General features: G+C 46.2%; 1 protein-coding gene across 2 annotated transcripts in view; it reads left to right on the plus strand.

The window, feature by feature from the left end:
• Nucleotides 1–5,364: 5,364 nt before the first annotated feature.
• LOC124594780 (actin-related protein 5) overlaps nucleotides 5,365–20,023 on the plus strand; it is a 207,769-nt gene continuing 193,110 nt past the window's right edge. The window contains exons 1-2 of one of the 2 annotated variants that reach the window (XM_047133186.1): nucleotides 5,365–5,517; nucleotides 5,591–5,688. In XM_047133186.1, the coding sequence (XP_046989142.1) occupies nucleotides 5,427–5,517; nucleotides 5,591–5,688 (189 nt within the window). In that variant the 5' untranslated portion in view covers nucleotides 5,365–5,426. The remainder of the gene's footprint in view (nucleotides 5,518–5,590; nucleotides 5,689–20,023) is intronic. The other variant, XM_047133187.1, reaches the window with a different exon arrangement.

Below are 20,023 nucleotides of genomic sequence, written 5' to 3' on the forward strand. Positions count from 1 at the left end.
TTGTTCTTAAAGAGGATCGTATAAGTACTTTCAGAGCGTGACAGGACCCGGTATGGGCTAGTGCAGGGTGTGAGGTTTTCTCCGCATACCATCTCAGCAACTGACGCTTTAAGGTCTTCTTTGAAAACCGTCCTCAAACCTAAAAGGACCCAGGGGAGTGACTCAGTCCAAGAGGAAGAATGACACATGAGAGCGACCTTCAGGGTACGGTGCCATCGTTCTATTAGGCCGTTAGATTGTCGGTGATAGGCTGTAGTTCTGAATTTGTTAATACCACACAGTCAACAGAGGTGATTAAACAGATTAGATTCAAACTGTCTCCCCTGGTCTGTGGTAAGTGAAGTAGGGCAACCAAAATGAGAAAGCCAATGGTGGACAAAAGCGTTAGCTACAGTGTCGGCCATAATGTCCGCGATGGGGATAGCGTCGGCCCAACGTGTGGTACGATCTATCATGGTCAGTAAGTAACGAAAATTGTTAGATATTGGTAACGGATCGACGATGTCCAAATGGACATGACGGAATCTATCTGAGGGCACAGTAAATTTGCCTAATGGGGGCTTAGTATGTTTGTGTATTTTGGTTCTCTGGCAAGGTATGCATGCTCTCGCCCACCGATTACAATCTCTTTTTACATTAGGCCCAACATATCTGTCTGTAATGAGGCGCGTAGTCACGCGAATGCTCGGGTGAGCGAGATTGTGGATTGTGTCGAAAACATCTTTCCTAAGAGCTTTAGGGACTACAGGACGAGGATGACCTGTTTTAATGTCACAATACAACGAGCAATCATCATTAGGGAAGGGAAGTAGAGCAATTTGTAAGGAAGTATCAGAGTCAGAGAGAAGGTGCTGTTTCTCTGGGTCGGATAGCTGGAGCTCGTGTAAGCAGTGAGGATCACTAGCTGTCTTCAGGGGGGACAGGCGTGACAGGTAGTCTGCTGCAACATTGTCATAACCCCTGATATACTGAAAGTCTGAAACATGTTGTAATACCAAATCCATATGGCGAAACCTTCTGTATAGTACATCGAATGCTGGTTTGCAGAGAGCCTCGACAAGGGGCTTGTGATTTGTGTAAACTGTCACAAGTCGGGCTTCAATATCTGTACGAAAGTACTTTACGGCCTCATAAATGGCGTAAACTTCACGATCAAATGCGGACCACTTTCTTTGCGTTTCGGTGAGCTTTTTTGAAAAGAAACACAGGGGTGTAGTACCTGTTGGTAGGGTCTGTTGCAAAACTGCGCCAATGGCATTATCACTAGCGTCTGTGGTTATTGTCAGGGAGTCATCAGGGTGAGGGTGAGACAGGGTAATAGTATTCACCAAGGCGTACTTAAGTGAGTCGAAGGCTCGCTGCATGGTCTGATCCAATTCTATGTGTCTGTCACCTATGGTATTCTTTCCCTTTAAGGCCTCAGTGAGAGGGGCTTGAAGAGATGCCGCATGTGGAATGTGGAGTCTAAAAAAATTTACCATTCTAAGGTATCGACGTAATTCTTTATAGGTTTGAGAGAGGGGAAAATCAAGTATTTGTTGTATTCTATCTGAGGTGGGACGAATGCCCTCATTATTGACCAAATGTCCCAAGAAAATAACCTCTGGCTTCTCCAGTTGGGATTTGTGATGATTAATCTCAACTCTGTGTCATGCCAATCTATCAAAAACCTGTTGGAGGTGTCGTTTGTGTTCCTCGGCAGTTGTGGAGAAAATAATAATGTCGTCTAGGTAGGCATAGCAAAAATTAAGGCCACGTAGAATGGTGTCAATGAATCTTTGCCTGGCCTGGGCGGCATTCTTCAATTCATAAGGCATAAACAAATATTCATATAATCCAAATGGGATGATGATAGCGGTTTTGGGGATATCTTCTGGGTGCATCGGAATCTGATGGTATGCCTTTTTGCAGTCTAAAACAGAGAAAAAATTGGCACCGAACATGGGTTGTGAAAAATCGTGGAGGTGTGGGACAGGGTAGCTATCAAGTGTTGTTCTGGCGTTCAAACGCCTATAGTCTCTACAGAGTCGAAAGGAATTGTCCTTTTTGGGAACGACATGTATTGGGGAAGACCACGCACTGTCCGAGGGGTGGACTATACCCAAGCGTAAAAGTTCATTAATACATTCTTTGGCAGCGGAAAGTTTTTTTGTATTGAGGCGTCGGGGGCGAGAACGGACAGGCAGTCCCTCAGTTGTGTTAAGCCTGTGACAGACGCCTGTAGTAATGGCCTTGATTTTGCGAATAGGTGTGGCCGAAATACGTGGAGGGATGCAGGTAGGAGGGACGTTATCATTGGTGCGCGGTAAGTATGAAAGGGAACTAACCTGAAATACATTATCATTGAACGGTAGTTCAGTGAAAGCTGCAGTGTTGTCTGCGGAGCTGCGCTGTGCGACAGCCGGCGGGGTTCCATTGACTATGGTGTTACTGCACGAAGGAATTGTTGCACGCGCATGCTCGGCGTCGCCTGTAACCACTGTCGCCTCTGTGTTTTGATGAAAGGCGGACGGTGAAGCGCAGGGTGGGGGATTGCTGGGCGGGTTGCCGTCTTCGTTGTCCGGGTCGTGGCAGGCGCTGCTGTGGCTGTGTATAAACAGCTGTGCGGTATGCAGGTCCCTTGTAGTTTAGTGCGTGTTATTACTTTTAATCTTGATCATCTCTCTAAGCCCGTGCAATTCATCAGTCAGGACATCACAACGTTGAAGTAGCTTTGCATTGTCTTCGGACAGTTGGTCGATTTCAAGGCATTGCGTAACTAAGTTCACTACGGCAGCTTTGACCTCCTCAGATAGAATAGAAATTGTCTCTTTGTCTTGTTGACAGGACGTATTCAAGCTGCTTTCTGTCAACGTGGATGGGGAAAATCTTGCCGAAAACTTTTGTTTAAAATCGTGGAGGTGTGGGACAGGGCAGAGGGCAGGTGTAATGAAGTCCAAAGAAAAGTTATGAGCAGTTAAGAAGTCCAATCCTAATACTGGCTCGTCGATTTCTACTACCGAAAATGTCCATTCATGATTATGTGTATCATCGAAGTAAATGCGAAGTTGCGTTACACCATAAACCTTTAATGAGGAATTGTTGGCTGCTCTGATTTGGTGAGGCGAATGCGTAATTGTAGAAGTGACCATTGAACGTGGAATGACGCTCACATCGGCACCAGTGTCCACTAAAAACCATTTCTGAGAAGCTATATCCTGGATATACAAACGTCCGAGAGAATAATTCGGAAGTACCAGCCTGTGATCTGTTAGGCGACTTGACGTCACGGTGCGGACCAGTGCGCCTATAGCGGCCCGCCATGCGCATTGCACAGGGTGAGCGGCAATTCCTGGCTGTATTACCGTAAACGGAGTGATACCAGCAAAGAGGCTAAACTTGCTGATCCTGTGTTGTTACCGGGTGAAGGACGTGACTTGAAGCTGTGGTATGGGATGGTGAAGGACGGTGTGGAATCTCGTGCTCAGCCAGTGTACTCTGTCTGTTGTTTAGGAAAAATCGGCCTCTGCCACGCGGGGGAGGCGTAATATCGAGGGGGCACATGTAGATAACTTCCTTCTGTTGATTATCTTATATGCGGCGTCGGCCAGCAATAATTTCGCTTGTAGAGGTTCCTGATCGTGTGATAGGAGCTGCAGTTGGATAGCTTGTGGCAGCTTTGCAGCCCAGAAAGAAAGTAAAGCTTCATCTGGCATAGTTTTGCTATCAAAGACTGCTCTGATACGTCGCCACAGTTGTGAAGGAGTCGAGTCTTTGAGATGTACATCTTGCAGTGTGCATAAAACAGATTCTTGCGTAGTCTTAGTAGACGTTCGCAGATCTGTTGTTTTGCCAGTGCGTAACGATTTGCGGGGGCCGCCGACAGCACTAAGTCCTGTACCCACTCAGCGTGGTCCCCTAGGGCATTAATAAGCGCAATAAATTTAGCACTGTCTGAATCAATGTTTAGGGCGGTGAATATATATAGTCTCTGCCAAAATAAACCACGTATGCGGATTGTCCATCGTGAACCTTGGTAATTTAGGAATTTTCTCACTCTTGTGTTGTGGATGTAACAGATTTGATAGCACAGCGGACGGGAGTGGTGGAGTGCTTATGAAGCTGTAACTCGCGGCGTTCGCGGCGGCTGGTTTAAACACGGCTGGCGCGGGAGGCGCGGCAGGCGCAGCCGCGGCTGCGGAAACAATCGGGTGGGCGGGGGTGGGGGGACGACGACGACGACGACGACGACTGTCCAACCAGTAATTGTTGTCACTGAAATTTGTACCCATCTGTTTTTGTAGTGAGTCATGTAGTGGGTGGGGAGAGAATGTGTCCAAAACCGATTTATCAGCAATATATGGGGAACTCCAAGTGATCTGTGGGCTCGAAAAGTCTGTGAGGTTCATAGTGTTGGGGCACTGTTTCACACTACATGTCACAGGAGGTTGTACATATGACGCACTGTGAGTCACCAGTTTAGGCACAGCACTCATGGTTGGTTTGTTATAGACGAACGTAGAAAAAGATTTCATAGCAGGTGACATCACTGACGATGTTGAAAGAGTCCACAATGGCAATGTTGATGACGGAGAAAACTCCACGTCGTTGTACTCATCTTCCAATTTTATCCCAGTTGTTGGCAGCGTTGTGCGTAGGAAACCGTGGAAAGGCAATGTAGAGGCACCATTAGTATCATGTTGTAGTCCGAAAGGAGCGGAAGGTGAGCGATGTGGAGATGTCGAAGTAAACGGCCAGGTTGTCGAATCGGACGTATGTTGCGCGTCGGAGGTCACCAGTATGGCGAGTGTTATAACACAGAAAACACCATTTACTTTCACTATGTAATATTTTTATTGGCACAAGATAAATCAAAACACAAAGAAATAGCTTTCGACAATCACGGTAACAGGCATGACGAATGTCTCACACCAACTAGCCAACAACCAAAGTAAGTAAAAAAAGTACAAAAAAGCAAAGACATTAATATTTTCTGGCAGTTCTGCCACAGTATATACCTCTCAGGGTCCTAAGGAAACATAAAAAAACAGATGTATCTTCTTGTCGTTGCTGCAATTTACTGCACTAAAGACGATTCCGTTAGTAAAAACCATTGTACAAACCAAAATAAACAACTATATTTCGCTTTCACGATCGCGCCGAACTCAAATAGTTTTTCTTACTGGCCGCTTTACGCGCTGCTGGCGCGGTAGGCAACAAAATCGAGGCGAAGTGGCGCACTGTTATGCTGGACCAAGACCACCTACAATAAATGTATTGTAGGTGGTGGACTGTGGCTTTATCCCCAATTTAAGTTTCTCACTCTTTGATCTTTGACTCTACTGTGTAGCAGCAGCAGCTGTGTGGTGCAGCATATTTTTTGACGAGCTTTGGCTATTTCTAGCGCTACTTTTCAGATTTTGTTGTGGGTACCGGGAAGTAATAAAATGACAACTGTGGAGCTGAAGGATGCTAAACCTGCTGTAGATCCGATTTTCACCTACGTACGTGACGATACCCCCCTCGTAATTGACAATGGCAAGTGACTGTTGTTATATGCGGTGACTGCAGTTTCAAGACGAGGAAAGTGAATGTATTTCTTTATTTCCAGGATCTTACCAGTGTCGAGTGGGATGGGCTACAAGTCATGAGCCCATGATGATTTTCAAAAATCTTATTGCTAAACCAAGAAAAGAGCGGGGTAAGAAGGTTCGTATTAAAGATAGTAAATCCGAAATGTATGTTCCCCAAAAATGAGACATATCATAAATGTATGTTCCCGAGCTTTTTTCCAGTTTTTCGTGGTGTTAGTAATACTATTCTATCGAGACACTCAATCACTCCATGAGCAAATAGCAACGGTGACTTAAATCATACAGGTATTTTACAGTTCGTATTTCTGCATACAAACAATTAGTTTGGGCTCAGGTGTAAGGCGTTCTAATCATTGTGGCAGTTCGTCTGCTTACGTCGCTAATAACATTTTTGACTGTGGAATATCCTAATTTTCCCGACTTACGATAACTTATGTTCTAGTAGTAATAATTTATTTATCCTTCAACACTATTTTATAATGACATTAGACGTGCCATGTTTCTACAGCTTTAAGCAAAATATACAATTTGTGTACATATTAGGTGGAGATAATGAAAGACAAGAAAAAATTTGTTAAATAACAAAATTATTGTTTGTTACATAGATGAGTAGTAACAAGCAGCATCGGTAGCACACAATCTTACAGAGTGAAGCAAAATACACAAAAAAAAAAAAAAAAAAAAAAAAAAAATAGTACCACTATGCCATACCAATCTTATATAATATGGGAACACAGTTTTTAAGGGAATTAGCAAAAATACACCACACTAAAAATACATTTTTCCAGTAGGCCCTACATTCTTTCTTCTGTATTCTCAACACTTGCTTTGGTATTCCTTTATATGCTCCTCGGGATGATGTTTTCCATAGGTGACTTTTGAATCATGTTTGGACACAATGTTCCTAATTAACATTTAAATTCATTTTGGAATAGGGTGATGTCCTCTCTGTTTTTATGCTGTTTGGACTGTGTTGTGGAAAAACCGATCAGCTTGTCAATTGAAGCCATTTTATTTGTTTGTGATAGTGAAACAAGGTATCTTGTATAAATTTACAGAATTTTTTTACTTTGTCATGAAATTTGCAGAATACTGGAAGTTCCTTGTAGGATATGCAACAGATCTTGTAACATGCATTCATTAATATGTATTGAAACATTGTACTATCATCTTGATTTATTTTATTTAAATAATTTGGGAGCCTCTCTTATTGCTTAAATCTTGTCTGAAATTTACATTTAGTTTATTGTTATGTTAATGAATAAAGTGCACTGCAAGTGTTGTAGCAATAACTACATCATATCTCCTCAAACCACTGTATGGCGTGTGTCAGAGGGTACCCTGTACACTACTAGTAATTTCCTTTCCTATTCCATTGACAAACAGAGTGAGGAGAATACAACTCCCCATATGCTTCTATATGTGCCCTAATAATTTCTCTTGTCTCTATGGTCCTTAAATGGAATGTAAGTTCGTGGCGGTAGAATTGTTCTGCGGTGAACTTCAAATGCTGGTGCTGTATAAATTTTCTCAATACTGCTCTCCAGGGGTTTCCACTTGAGTTCATGTAGCACCTCCGTAATACTTGCGTACTGATTGAACCTATCAGTAACAAATCTAGCAGCCCACTACTGAATACTTCGATGTCTTCCTTTAATCTGACCTCGTGGGGATCCCAGGCACTTGGGCAGTATTCGATAATGGGTCACTCTGGTGTTTTACACACAATGTCCTTTACAGATGAAGTATGCTTCCTAAAATTCTCCCAATAAACCAAAATCGCCATTCATCTTCTCTACCAAATCCTCACATGGTTGTTGCATTTCATATTGCTTTCCAACATTACACCAAGAATTTTAAACAGTGTGATTTTGTCAGGCAGCACATCACTAATGTTTATTTGAATATTAAAGATTTGTTTTTCCTGCTCATTGGCATTAACCTACATTTTCTACATTTAGAGCTGGCTGCCACTCATCACACGAACTAGAAATTTTATTGAAGTCATCTTGTATCCTCCTTCAGTTACTCAATGATATCACCTTTCTGTGTATCACAGCATCGTCAGCAAACGGCTGCAGACTGCTGCTAATACTGCCCAGCATATCATTTATACTTTAGTCACTTATTTCAATATGTCATTTTGTTGTTTGTGCTACAATTTAATAGTGGAATTACAGTGTGATCTTCCTGCGTGAAACAGTTTTGGAAAGCGATTTTTAGTATTTCGACCTTTTCTGTGTCATTTTGTTTCATTGCCATTATGGTCACAGAGTGTCAGGACGGATGGCTTCCATCTGTTTACTGATTTAAGATAAGTTCAAAACTTCTAAGGATTTTCTATCAGATTGGTAGGTAGTTTTACTTTTGTATTCGATGAACACTTCACCCGTACACTAATTTTGGCTTCAAATTTTTTGTTTATCTGTAAGACTTCGGATATATTTAAATCTGTTTACCATAGCCCAAATTATTTCAGATTCTGAATGTGTACCAATTTCATCAGACATCATATTATTTATTTTCATAAACACTTCACGACCAGCATTTCAACCTATCATTGCAACAAATATCCAATCTAAGTTTAGAATTTCATTGCTATTAACCTCTGGTTTCAACTAGCTTTTTGGCCCCCATTACTGTTTGGTCGTTATTACCATTTATAAGTCAGACTAGTTCTTGGACCTTGCCATATATGCTCCTGCAGTTAACTAACACCTTATTAACATTTTCTTTCTCTAATCTACGAAGAATGCGACCCTGTCTGAACTCGGAACACTTCTTACTGACCCTGTGGAAGGATTTCTCTTTTCTGAAGGATTCATGAGGCATGCCTCATGTACTGTGTTATCCTAATAGCTGCTCCCTGTGTATTATGCATGCTTTACCTATTAAGGGAGACCTACATTTCTCCTGATAGCTAAGGTGAAGAAATCCACATCCAATGTTGTCACAAAATTGTTTAAGCATCCATTTTAGCCATTTAGAAATCCACATCCAACATTGTCACAGAATTATCTGAGCATCCATTTTTAGCTTGCCATTTGACTCATAACCAGAGTACCATCATTGGTTCCAGGTTTGATGCTTGAAAATGAGAGTTCTGCTTCAACCCTGCTAGCGAGGCTAACTGTCCTCAAGCCAGCCAGCCACCTACCTGTAGAAATCGAGGATGACCTATGAAGACATGCAGCAGACATCATTTGTGCTGATATGAACCATGATATGCAGCCGGTTGCACCCAATGTATTCATTTACTGCCAGCAGAGCCTCCTCCATATGTCCGATGGAGCCTACCATCAGGAAACCTGAGTGGCTACTGGCCTTCTTTCCCAGCCCGACCTTTATTATCCTGAGGGGCTCTGTCACCTGCCTAACATTGGAGCTCCCAGTGAGAAGCAATCCCCCCTTGTGTGCTTTTCTGGACCTCTGAGGAAGATCAGCTACAGTTCCAACGGGTGTGACATATTGTGCTAGCTCAGATGTGCTTTTGGCAGAGGCAGTACCTCACACCTGCCTGATGTGTAAGGAGACAGTCATACGGCCAATACCCACTTTGCCATCCTCCCAGAGATTTGATTGTGTCACTGTTCACCAATTGTGCAATGTCGAGGTGCAGTGGCATCAGGGATCATAGTGATGTAGGCTCCAATAACGCCAAAGCTTTTGCCTCAGGTGCCCCAATGTCTCCGCAGCCCGTGGCAACAGCCTGAAGCCTGTCGATTGTGGCCAACACAGCTTCCAGCTGTCTACAGAAAATGGCCAATTCTAGTTCTTATTGTTGTTGTTAAGCATTAGTGTGTTTACAAACACACTTCTGGCCAGAACCTAATGAATTTGTGGATGCCTTTGGATGTGTCCTATCAACTGATTACTTTATTCGGTCGAGTTGCACCAAAAATTTCTCTGGTGCCTCTACCACATGAGCTTTGCCATTATTGTACACGAGAAGGAATTCAGGGCCAACAAGGAATGCAGCAGCCACCACATGGTCCAATGGGATCTGTTCAATGTAATGCCTAGCAGTAAAGTGACCATGGACAATGACAAGATATGCATGGCTGTCAACTATGATGACCACAGAATCTTGGCTGATTCTGTTGATTTCTAGCACAACTTTTGACAGGTGCTGCCCACCATGGTGTCTCGAAACCAAACACGGCCATCACCTTGTGTCAGGAAATCTGGACTTGTCTGTGAATAACACATCTTGTCAGTGATGAAGTTGCCAGTTGACATAGGAATGGCAGACCTGTAGGTGAACTGCCAGATCTGGTCATATCAACCAGGGTACTCAAAAAGGACATCTCATAACCAATTCTTACGGTCTGATCAGCCGTAGCAACTCCAGTGCCCCTTGTGAGATCATCCTGCGGTGCCCCAGATAAATGCCCATCTTGTCACATGTATCCTTTGTAAATTGAAGAGTGGTTCATCAAGAAGATAATTTCTATTGTCTGTCAAAAAGACCCTTAGACTTCTCATCTTACAAGGGAAACTCCCCATCAAACCCCCTCATATTTAGTCGTAAGATGGCCCAGTGGCTAGCCTGTCAAAAACTGAGCACAGATCAAGCATGAAAACAGGAAGAAGGTGTACTGAACTTTGCAAAAAGAAGCAAAATAGAAACAGTGAACGGTTCAGGCTCAATATGTGCAGCACTGACTATACTGGTGTAGCCATGGCGTCGTGGTTAAGTGGTCACAGTGTTGGACTGCAATGGGGAAGATCCGTGTTCAAATCTCACTTGTGCACCAATTTTTTTTTTCACAAAATTATGCACTATCCATGTGGTTATTGATATGTCTGTTTGCAGTATTCACATTTGTGTCCGTGTTGTGGTGTAACGTCTGTTTGCAACAGTGAATAGTAAAAAAGGGATTTCCAGACATACGTACCTCCTAATTGTCTGTGCAAGTGGCACATGTTACAACTCTTGCATTTTGTTTTGCAAATTTTGTTTTTTGAAGTCCTTTACTGTAACATAATTTGCACCAGCTTATTTGTAATTTTCATTTCCTATTCTCACTGTTCATCACATTTACTTGCGATGACAATATATTCTTATCATGTGACATATTCTATAACCAATTTATAGTATGACAATTACCGATACTACAGGATAAAAGACAAATCAGCAACTGGATGGGAAGTTCATAATTTTGTGAAAAAAAATTTGGAGCACAACACGGATCTCTCTCTTTATAGTCCAACTCTGTGACCGCATAACCACAACACCATAGCTACAGAACTATGCTTGATACTGCACACTGTGAGCTTGAACCATTCACTGTTTCTATTTTGCTTCTTTTTTTTATTGTTCAGTACACCTTCTTTCTATTGTCATGCTTGATGTGTGTTCAGGTTTTGATGGGCTATCCACTGGCCTATCTTATGACCGAATCTGAGGGGGTATGATTGGGAGTTTTCCTTGTTACTAGTATGCTCTCCAAGGGTTTGTAAAAACTTATGAACATGGTTGACTTCTTCTGCGACATACTTTGTTAAAAAAAATAAGAAAACAAATCTACACATGAGAAATCACACAAAGCAAGCAACAGAGTTTGAGCAGCTCCTCTGGTTTCTATAGTCTGCAGCCCATGGTCTAGTGGCTAGTGTTGCTGCCTCTGGATCACAGGGTCCGAGGTTCAATTCCCGGCTGGGTTGGGGATTTTCTCTGCCCGGGGACTAGGTGTTTGTGTTGTCCTCAAAAGTTCATCGTCATAATTTGTGACAGTGGCTAGATTGGACTGTGTAAAAAAAAAATGGACTGTGTAAAAATTGAGACTTTGTATGGGTGCTGATGACTGCACAGTTGAGTGCCCCATGAACCAAACATCATCATCATCATCTGGTTTCTATAATTTACAAACAATCAAACAGTTCCTCAGTGGCACTGACAATGTTTTTAAATAACTGAAAAACAGTGTAACAGCTTCTAGTGAGCACTCCATTGTTTTTTTCAGAAGAATTGTCTGTCTGTGTTATAAGGACATCCATCAGTTTTAGCTCATTTCACACCTTTTCCCTGTCCCCTGCGGGTCCGGGGTAAGAATAGGCCCGAGGTATTCCTGCCTGTCGTAAGAGGCGACTAAAAGGAGTTTCAACCGTTTCGGCCTTCCATGTGATGGTCCCCCTTGGGGTTTGACCTCCATTTTTCAAAATTCTACAGAAGTACGAGCCTTTTGGGGAAGGACACCTTACGTGGTGTACCACTGGTCCTAAGTGCACTAAGACCTTGGCACTCAGCATTGTACCGGCGTTGTAACCATACCCACTATTCCTCAAATTGGGCCTAAACGCCTGATGGGTTGTACAAGTTACGCCCATAGTGCGTCCCCATCTGCACCAGCGATCATGATGGACTTTCCATGGCACCAGAAATCCAGCACGGTAGCCAGCCCGTTGTGGTGGGGTCGTCATGTACCCTCTAGGTTGTAGCCCCCTGACAACACAGGGATCGTACTGCCGATACCTGAGCTGCACCCTCCCCACATCGGCCAAGGAGTAGATGCCCGTCTCCTTGGGGCATCAGGACTCCCGGCAATGGTCATCCTGCCAGGTGGCCCTTGCTGAGGCTGGGTGGTGCCCGTGGGGAGAGCCCCTGGTCGGAGTGGGTGGTATCGGGGCGGACGTTTCGCAGATGAAACGTCAACACGTATCAGGTCGCTCTGCGGCCGAGTCTTTCAAAAGAAAAGGTACCGTTTCTAGTTCTGGTTCTCCTGCCCTTTCCCCCTTGGCCACTCCCTGGGAGGAGGGACAGGCCCGCCGGCTTGGGGCGAAGTACTTCCCCCGCTATTTGGTCTGCTCTCGAACCGATGGGGGGACGTTCGCCACCTCCAAGCCCATGTTCTTTGTTCAGCACATTGAGGACATTTTCGGGGAAATCGAGGCTCTCAGCAAGATGTGTTCAGGGTCCGTTCTTATCAAGACCACCTCCGCCACACAGTTGGCGGCGCTCCAGGCGTGCGACCGCCTAGGGGACATCCCAGTGTCCATTGTCCCGCATCTGGCACTAAATAGGACGCAGGGGGTTATTTTTCATCGTGACCTCCTGCTACAATCTGATGAGGAGCTCAGGGCCAACCCGGAGCGCCGAGGCGTGCATTTCGTCCGGCGAGTCCAGCGCGGCCCCTAAGACCATCGCATCGACACCGGGGCCTTTATCCTCGCCTTCGAGGGGGACGTTCTCCCGGAGAAGGTAAAGGTGATGTGCTACTGGTGCGACGTGCTACCTTACGTCCCACCTCCTATGCGCTGTTTTCGGTGTTTGCGCTTTGGGCGCATGTCGTCACGGTGTGAGGCTGAGCCCCTTTGTGGCGATTATGGACGTCCTCTTCGTGAGGAACATACGTGCACCCCACCACCTCGGTGCATTAATTGTCCTGGCATCCACTCGCCTAGATCCTCAGACTGCCCCGCCTATCAGAAGGAGAAGAAGATACAAGAACTCAAAACTTTGGATCGGCTCTCTTATTCTGAGGCCAAGAAGAAGTATGACCGCCTCCATCCCGTGCCGTTGACCACTTCGTTTGCCTCAGTTGTGTCCACTCCTTCCACGGTATCCTCACCCCTATCCTGTTCCCCCTCCGCCTCCTCTGCCCATCAGGGGGCTCTGCCTCCGCCTCCCAAATTCCTCCCTTCCAAATCCTCCTCCCCTGTGGCCCCCGCCCCCTCTGCCCCAGGGGCCACCCTTCCTCCTCCTCCTCTCCCCCCGCCACCTGAGAAGCGATCCTCTTCTCAGGCGTCCATTGGGGAAACGTTCCGGACCCCAGCTTCTGAGGTCCGGCGTTCCAAAACGGACCCCGCGCGTGAGGACCTTCTTCGGGTCCAGCCCACCATTCCTGTGCCGCCTCGGCCTTCCAAGAAGGCCTCCAAGAAGAAGTCTCTCTCCCCCTCTCCACCCCGGCGCGTTTTGTCTGACGCTCCATCTGTGAGTCGCTGCTCCCGACCGTCCTCAGTTTCGCCGGGACGCTCTGCTGCCAGGCACTCAGCTGGCCTCTCGTTGGCAAATGATGCTGCCCCTCCTACACAACCAGGGACAGCGGCCGCAGCTGGTGACGACTCGATGGAACCGGATCCGCCTCCCGCCGGTTGTAGCGTTGTTCCCTCGCAACCTGGCCCTCCGCGGCCGTCGAGGTGATCAGCTCTTCCCTCGTCTTGTTCCCCCAACTTTTTGACTAGCGATGGCCTTGTTACATTGGAACATAAGGGGTATTCGATCTAATCGAGAGGAATTACAACTGCTCCTCCGCCTGCACTGTCCGCTCGTCCTTGGTCTCCAGGAAACCAAGTTGCGCCCGACTGACCGTATTGCCTTTACCCACTATACCTCGGAGCGGTATGACCTCACCCCTGTGGACGGTATCCCAACTCATGGTGGGGTCATGTTGCTCGTTCGGGACGATGTCTATTACCATCCCATCCCATTGACCACCCCACTCGAAGCAATAGCTGTCCATATTACTCTTTCTGCTTTTACTTTTTCAGTTTGTACCATCTGCACTCCATCGTCATCCGCTGTTAGTCGGGCTGACATGATGCACCTGATCGTTCAGCTTCCCCCGCCGTTTTTATTGTTTGGCGACTTCAATGCCCATCATCCCCTTTGGGGCTCTCCTGCATCCTGTCAAAGAGGCTCAATCTTGGCGGATGTCTTCAACCCTCTCAATCTTGTCTGCCTCAATACCGGCGCCCCGACTTTCCTCTCGGACTCTACTCATACCTACTCCCACTTGGACCTCTCAATCTGTTCTACCACTCTTGCCCGTCGGTTCGAGTGGTATGTCCTTTCTGACACCTATTCGAGCAACCACTTCCCCTGTGTCATTCGTCTCCTGCACCACACCCCATCCCCACGTCCTTCGAGCTGGAACATACCGAAAGCTGACTGGGGACTTTACTCCTCCCTGGCGACCTTTCCGGACCACGATTTTCTCAGTTGTGACAGTCAGGTTGAATACCTCATGGCTGTTATCATCAATGCTGCCGAACGTCCCACTCCTCGTACTATCTCTTCTTCACGTCGCGTTTCCGTCCCCTGGTGGAACGAGGCTTGTAGGGACGCTATCCATGCTCGACAACGTGCTTTACGCACCTTTCGCCGCCATCCTACGTTGGCAAATTGTATTGAATACAAACGACTCCGAGCGCAATGCCGTAGAGTCATCAAAGACAGCAGAAAAGCTTGTTGGGCCTTTTTCACCAGCTCCTTTAACAGTTTTACTCCCTCTTCCGTCGTTTGGGGTGGCCTGCGCCGGCTGTCGGGCATTAGGGCCCACTCCTCGGTACCTGGCCTGACCTCAGGTAATGAGGTCCTTGTTGATCCTGTGGCTGTCTCCAACGCCTTTGGCCGCTTTTTCACGGAGGTTTCAAGCTCCGCCCATTACCACCCTGCCTTCCTTCCCAGGAAAGAGGCAGAAGAGGCTCGGCGACCTTCCTTCCACTTGCTGAATCTGGAAACTTATAATGCCCCCTTTACTATGCGGGAACTCGAATGTGCGCTTGCACTGTCCCGGTCTTCTGCTCCGGGGCCAGATGCCATTCACGTTCAGATGCTGGCACACGTTTCTCCGGCGGGCAAAAGCTTCCTTCTTCGTACCTACAATCGCGTCTGCACCGAAGGTCAGGTCCCCATGCGTTGGCGTGACGCCGTCGTTGTTCCTATACCCAAACCCTGGAAGGATAGACACCTTCCTTCTAGTTACCGCCCCATTTCTCTCACAAGCTGTCTCTGTAAGGTGATGGAGCGCATGGTTAATGCTCGGTTAGTCTGGATTCTTGAATCTCAACGGCTACTTACTGATGTCCAATGCGGCTTTCGTCGCTGCCGCTCCGCTGTTGACCACCTTGTGACCTTGTCGACATTATCATGAACAACGTTTTGCGAAGGTGCCAAACGGTAGCCGTGTTCTTCGACTTGGAGAAGGCTTATGATACCTGTTGGAGAGGAGGTATCCTCCGCACTATGCACAGGTGGGGCCTACGCGGTCGCCTGCCCCTTTTTATTGATTCCTTTTTAATGGATCGAAAGTTTAGGGTACGTGTGGTTTCCGTATTGTCCGACGTCTTCCTCCAGGAGAACGGAGTGCCTCAGGGCTCCGTCTTGAGCGTAGCCCTTTTTGCCATCGCGATCAATCCAGTTATGGATTGCATTCCACCTAATGTCTCAGGCTCTCTCTTTGTCGATGACTTCGGAATCTACTGCAGTGCCCAGAGAACATGCCTCCTGGAGCGCTGCCTTCAGCGTTGTCTAGACAGCCTCTACTCATGGAGCGTGGCAAAAGGCTTCCGGTTCTCTGAAGAGAAGACGGTTTGTATCAACTTTTGGCGATATAAAGCGTTCCTTCCGCCATCCTTACATCTCGGTCCCGTTGTTCTCCAATTCGTGGAGACAACTAAGTTTCTAGGGCTCACGTTGGACAGGAAACTGTGTTGGTCTCCACATGTCTCTCGACCGTCAGTACGGGTTGTATGTGTCTGCCCTGCTGCCCCCCGGAGTCCACTTCTGTCGCCTGCTTCGACAATTGGATTTTGCCCTCCCTACCACCTTCAGAGAGGGTGAGAGCCCGACACCACCTTGGCTCCAGGCTCTGGTTCATATTTATCTCGACCTCAGCTCACTCCCGAAGGATGGTACTCCGGCTGCGGTGTATTGCTCACGGTTTGTCGAACTTCGTGCTCGACTTGCTGGTCACACCTTTATTTACACCGATGGCTCCAAAACTGACGATGATGTCGGCTGTGCCTTTGTCGTCGGGGCCGCCACCTTTAAATACCGGCTCCTCGACCAATGTTCCAGCTTTACGGCCGAGCTTTTTGCTCTCCATCAGGCCGTTCAGTATGCCCGCCGCCACCGCCATTCATCGTATGTACTCTGCTCTGACTCACTCAGTGCTCTTCAGAGCCTTGGAGCTCCCTATCCGGTCCATCCCTTGATTCAACGGATACAGCAGTCCCTCCATTCTTTCGCTGGTAATGGTTCTCCTGTCAGCTTTCTGTGGGTTCCCGGACATGTCGGAGTGCCTGGGAATGAGGCTGCTGATGCTGCAGCCAAGGCTGCAGTCCTCCTGCCTCGGCCAGCCTCCCATTGTGTCCCGTCATCTGAAGTTCATGGGGATGTATGTAAGAGGCTTGTGTCGTTGTGGTGGGATGCTTGGTCATCCCTCCAAGGAAACAAGCTCTGGGCAGTAAAACCGCTCCCAACTGCTTGGACAACATCCTCCCGAGCATCTCGGCGAGAGGAGATCCTTCTGACCAGGTTGCGGATTGGGCATTGCCGGTTTAGCCACCGCTACCTGCTCTCCGGTGACCCAGCCCCGCAGTGCCCTTGTGGTCAATTTCGTGTTGTCCTGTCCCTGCCATCTACTTTACCAGATGTTTTAGCTGATGACGCTCGAGCAGCTGCTCGTATTCTGCGTTTTATAACTTTGACTGGCTTGTCCAAAGACGTCTAACCTTTTTACTTATTTTATCTGCATCTTTGTCAGGTCCTTCTGGTGTCCCCCCATCCCCTTGAGTTTTACTAGATTCCATGTGCTCTAACAACAGTGACTGGGCGCTAATCACCTCAGTAGTTGAGCGCCCTTAAACCCCACAAAAAAAAAAAAAAAAAAAAAAACCCACCTTTTCCCTCAACTTTTTTGGGCTACTTACTTATGGTCCCCCTTTTAGGATTTGACCTTTACTTTTCTAAATTTCAAAGAAGTGTGGCCCATTTTGGGAAGGATGCCTTGTATGGTGCATAATCTGTCTCCTGTGTAGTGTGATCTTCTGGACATGCTATTAGGGTGGATTTATGTTTGCACCCAAAAATCCAGTGCTGTAGGCAATCTGCCGTGTGGGGGTTCTTGTTGTACCCTCACGCTTGTGCCCCCCCCCCCCCTCCCCTCCTCCTCCTCAGATAATGCACTGCCGATGGCCTGAGCTCTAATCTCTCCATATGGCGAGTAGTAGTTGCCTGTCTACCCAGGAAAAGGCTACTATGCCATTTAGCCTTGACATGGTGCGGTAGTGTTCTTGGGGAGAGCCACTGATAGGAGTGAGTAGCATCAGTGCAGATGATCTTCAATAACACTGATCAAACTAACCCATACTTGTGACCGCACCAATACAACTGTCACAGCAGGTAGAAACAAGATTTTAATGCAGAGGCTTACAACACTGTGGTGTTTTTCTTTGACCGCACCATGGGATGAGAGTCAGGCAAGGAGAAATGGAGGTGAATAGTTTGCCTAGTTCGTGGTATGCTCCAGAACTGACGGAGAATCTTCTGCTACATTGAAGCCACTGTTTTGCATTGTAAATATTGAGTGTAGGTTTGGAGCAGCCATTGCAGTATAGAAAGTAAGAAAGGATCTCAGGTTAGTGTTCAGAGTTTTGATCAACAGTGTCAGCCACTTCAGGTCTGCGACAAGCTTGGGCAAGTACCAGGTGCTATCTCGCCTCGTAACACCCTTAATAGGATCAAGGTGTCATCATCTGTTGGGATCTAACACTACAAAATGCACGCTAACCTAGAGTGATGTAGGTACATTTTGTTCATCATGTTTAGAGAGATCATAAGGATAATAGGGCGGATAGTGTACCTTTGATCCTATCCGATGATGGAAATATTTTACCTTAGAAAGTTAAGGTCATGGTTTATAGTTGTGATGCGAACTCTCATTTTCCTCCTCTTATGAGATGGTTTAGGTGCCAGAGGTCTAGGCTCTTTCTCCTGTTGTATTAATGAGGCTGTGTGTGGGACATGTGGAAGGACGGTACATGAGGGGAAACTTAGAAACGACCCCTTACACATGTAAACTGCCCAGAACACCAGCCTCCCCTCATTTGAAAACAGTTTTCAAGAGGAAACAGAAAATCCAAGACTATGAAAGACACTTAACCACCTGTCGTATCAAGATGCTAAGAAATAGTTGGAATAACTCCACCTGAAGGATATGATATCAAACTTTGCAAAAATTGTGTCAGAAACCACACCAAATGTGATGACAAGGTCTCAAACACCAGCTCCTGGCCCTAATGTCAGAGCTTGTGTTTAAGACGGGTGAGGGGACAGCAGATCTCTCAACCTCCAAACCCACAATAATAAAGCAGTTAATTTCGGAGCTGGAAGTCTGCCTATTTAACATTGGAGCTGCAACACGTTTCAGTAAGGCCCATGGAACATCCTCAATCATAGATATTACAGTCTGCAAACCAAGAATCTCACCCTTAATCTAGTGGTCTGTTCATGGCGGCCTCTGTGAGAGTGACCACTTTCCTATTACTGTCTCTTTCTGGACCCATTGACCAATGGAACATGCACGACACTGGTCACTTTGGAAAGCCAACTGGCAAGTTTTTACTTACAAGGCAACTTTTGAAACCAGTTGGAAGAAGGATATTGAAGAACTGGCAGAAGAAGCATCTGTCTAAGCATCTGTCTATTATTGACAAGATTATACATGCTGTGGAAGCAATGATACCCTATTCTTTAGGTTCTTCCCAACGGACACTGGTGCCATGGTGCTCTGAAGAAATATCTGAAGGTATCAGAGAGTGTCGCAAGGCACTTCAACAAAACAAGTGCCATCCCTCCACAGAACATTTAATAGCACTCAAGAAACTTTGAGAGAAGCCATGATTTTTAATGAAGAAGAGAAAATGGAATTGTTGGGAACAGTATGTGTCATCTATGGGGACTCCACACCCGATCGTCTGTACACAGTAACTTTGGAAAGTGCCTCAGTGGTGACATCTGTACTGATCCCATGATCTTTGCTGAATACTTCACAGCATGTTTTGTTGAAGTGTCCCATGAGTTAACTAACTACCATCCTAATTTCCTGACCGAGAAATGCCTGGAAGAGCATAACTATCTTTCCATGCACAAGGTTTGAATCAGTGTTCCATTTAGTGAATGGGAGGTCCACAGCACTTTATGTGAGGGTAATAATATTCCTATTCTGAAAGTGGCTTTTGGGCGTTAGTATCTGCAGTGCAGAATACTTTGCCTTTTCCTATGACCTACAGATGATATACAATACCACTTGGCACCATCACATCCTGTCTACTGTGGATGAGTTGGGCTTCTGGGGCTGTTTACCCATTTTTATCCGGAATTTCATATTCCTCTAACAATCTCAGGTGTGGGTAGGTTCAACTCTCAGCATCTAGTGCGTGCAGGAAACTTTCGTACCTCTGCGATTGGCTGTGAGTGTTACCCTCTTTGCAGTTGCAATGAGTGGTGGTGTTACACACTGCAGAGCCCCAGCTTTGGAGGCTCATACAGGAAGGTACGTAATTGGGACCTGAATTGTGGACATCTGTTTTCTCACATGAAAACTCCCATCATATGCTTGTTGGCTCAGGTCTGTGGATCCACATCCAGGATTTTGTCTTGGTAACCAGTTACTTGAAGTTGTTAAAACTTAAGATTTTTAGACCTTTTATTTGAAAGTTAACGT

This window comes from Schistocerca americana, chromosome 2, assembly GCF_021461395.2.
Source record: "Schistocerca americana isolate TAMUIC-IGC-003095 chromosome 2, iqSchAmer2.1, whole genome shotgun sequence".
NCBI classification, from domain to species: domain Eukaryota; kingdom Metazoa; phylum Arthropoda; class Insecta; order Orthoptera; family Acrididae; genus Schistocerca; species Schistocerca americana.